At 58.8% G+C, this 2,168-nt stretch overlaps 1 protein-coding gene across 1 annotated transcript in view; it reads right to left on the bottom strand.

The window, feature by feature from the left end:
• The window catches only part of LOC105308299 (adenylate cyclase type 1-like), a 36,850-nt gene that overhangs the window by 18,248 nt on the left and 16,434 nt on the right, over nucleotides 1-2,168 (bottom strand). Inside the window, exon 6 of the mRNA XM_023525475.1 lies at nucleotides 2,061-2,166. Coding sequence (XP_023381243.1) covers nucleotides 2,061-2,166 — 106 coding nt within the window. The remainder of the gene's footprint in view (nucleotides 1-2,060; nucleotides 2,167-2,168) is intronic.

Here is a 2,168-nt window from a genome sequence, read left to right as displayed (position 1 = left end):
TGCTGGCGGCGAGGTCCCCCATGGTTACCTCATCCCCACGGATGAGGTCTCTCCGTTTGTAATGAGGTCACGGCGACTGGGGAGGGTTGCAGGACCCCACATGAGTGCTGGGGGGACTGTCCCCAGCACGGAGCAATGAAACGAAAAGCTGGTTCCCTAAAAATACCAATAAACTTGACGCATGTCCAGCAAGTGTGACCAGAAAGAGACGCTGACAAATTCAGGAATGAAATGTGACTTCACTGCAGGTATCAAGAGGATAATAAGGGGATGGTATGAACGAAACCGCACGAACTTGGCCACTTGGATCGATGGCTCGTCCTCAAAACACACAACCTACCCCAAGTCGCCCAGTAGGAGAGATAATTTGAATATATTCACCAAATAAATTGAATTCACAATTTTTAAATTCCTGAAAAACTAATCTCCAGGCCCAGACGGTTTCACTTGAGAATTCTACCAAACGCTGACAGAAGAATTCACACCAAAGCTACACAATCCCTTCCAGAAAAAAAGAGGAGGCAACACTTCCCAGCCGACTCATAAAGTCAACGTTAACCAGACAAAGACGGCAGAAAAACGGGCAACACCAGGATATGCCCCTCGGGATCGAGATGCAAAAACCCTTCACAAAACATTAGCCAACAGAACTCGGCAACATAGAAATGGAATTAATTACACTCCACGCCCCTTTGTGCTCTCTGTGAATGACGAGACGGTCTGAAGGCTGGGAGGAAAGACTCGCAAACCTGTATCCGACAGAAGAACCGTATCTAAAATTTATGGGGAACTCTCAAAATGCACAGCTGAGCTGAGCAGAAAGTCAGGGGAAAGGCCGGGTGTCAGCAACGCCAGGAAGTAGGGGTCGGGAAGGAGGGGGCCAACGGCGGCAGGGGGTCCTCCAGCACACAGCGCCCGGGAGACCCCGCAGGTCCGCCCTAGATCCACTGTCACTGAGGGATCCCTGGGCACAAGCAGGCACACACCTGCACACGCATGCACACGTATACACACGCCTACACACATGCACCTGCCCATGCCTACACACACATACACACATGCACACACCTGCACATACATACACACATGCACGCGCTTGCACTGCCTGGGCTGTCTAGAAACACAAGCCAAGCTTCAGTGCATGCCCCAGGCCCACCTCCTGACGGGGCTGCCACCGACAGAACCCCTAAGGGTTCAAGTCAAAACCGTAAAAGCCCCTGGGGCACCCAGCCACCTCCGGTGACAGCAGGCAGCCTCGCTTCTCCCTAAAAAGCCTGTCAAGGTGATCGGCTTCCTCTTAAAGGCACAGAACCCAGGGGCAGAAACGACATGGGGGAGGCCGGACGCAGCCTGGGAAGCAGGACACGGGCCTGACCAGCAGACCCGGGACACTGCGATGGACAACGCCAGCTCATCCCGCAGGGCTGGAGGCTGAGGACGGCGATGTGGGGAGGACCCACAGAGCTGCCATGAAGGGGTGGCAGCCAGGCCCCATCGCAGGCTCCCAAACATGGCCCCCCGCCCCGGAGGACGGGTTTCCCTGGAAAGTCGGGGTGTATGGCCCAGGCGGCAGACACGAGGCACACGTGCACACTCAGGACCCCGCACGGCCCCCCCACTCAACTCCAGGCTTTCACCGAGGCCCCCGCCCCCACCAGCAGAGACCAGAGGAACATAAAGGTGACTGACCATCCCAGGAAGCGAGCCAGGCCCCCGGCAGGCCGGCCGGGAGGGAGCTCTCCCAGGCGCTGGGGGCCTGGCCCATCGACCAGAGGGCTCCCCCAAGGGCAGGCCGCGTGACGCCAGACAGGAGCCCGTACGGGAGGGGCCGGCAACCAGAGACACTGCCCGCAGAGGGATGGAGGGACGTGCAGGCCGAGTGACCCTGCGCGGAGGCCTGAGCCCCGGATCGAGCAGTGGGACACCGGGCACGAGGATCCGCGTGTGGATGTCGACTGGGCAGGAACCCACAGCAGACGCAGGGGACGTCGCGTCGTAGCAAAGCACAGGCTCAGACGAAGGCCGCGCAGGGGGCACAGCGGCCGGCTCAGGGCCCCTACCTTGTCGTCGTCCTCGCAGGTCATGACGTTGGAGAAGGGGACCTCGGCCTTGAACACCCGCCGGCAGTGCATGAGCTGCACCAGCAGGTAGCACACCGTCCGAAACCT

This window comes from Pteropus vampyrus, unplaced genomic scaffold (genome assembly GCF_000151845.1).
Source record: "Pteropus vampyrus isolate Shadow unplaced genomic scaffold, Pvam_2.0 Scaffold565, whole genome shotgun sequence".
NCBI lineage: Eukaryota > Metazoa > Chordata > Mammalia > Chiroptera > Pteropodidae > Pteropus > Pteropus vampyrus.
Note: the sequence above shows the minus strand (reverse complement) of the source record. Positions and strands in the feature narration are given on the sequence as shown.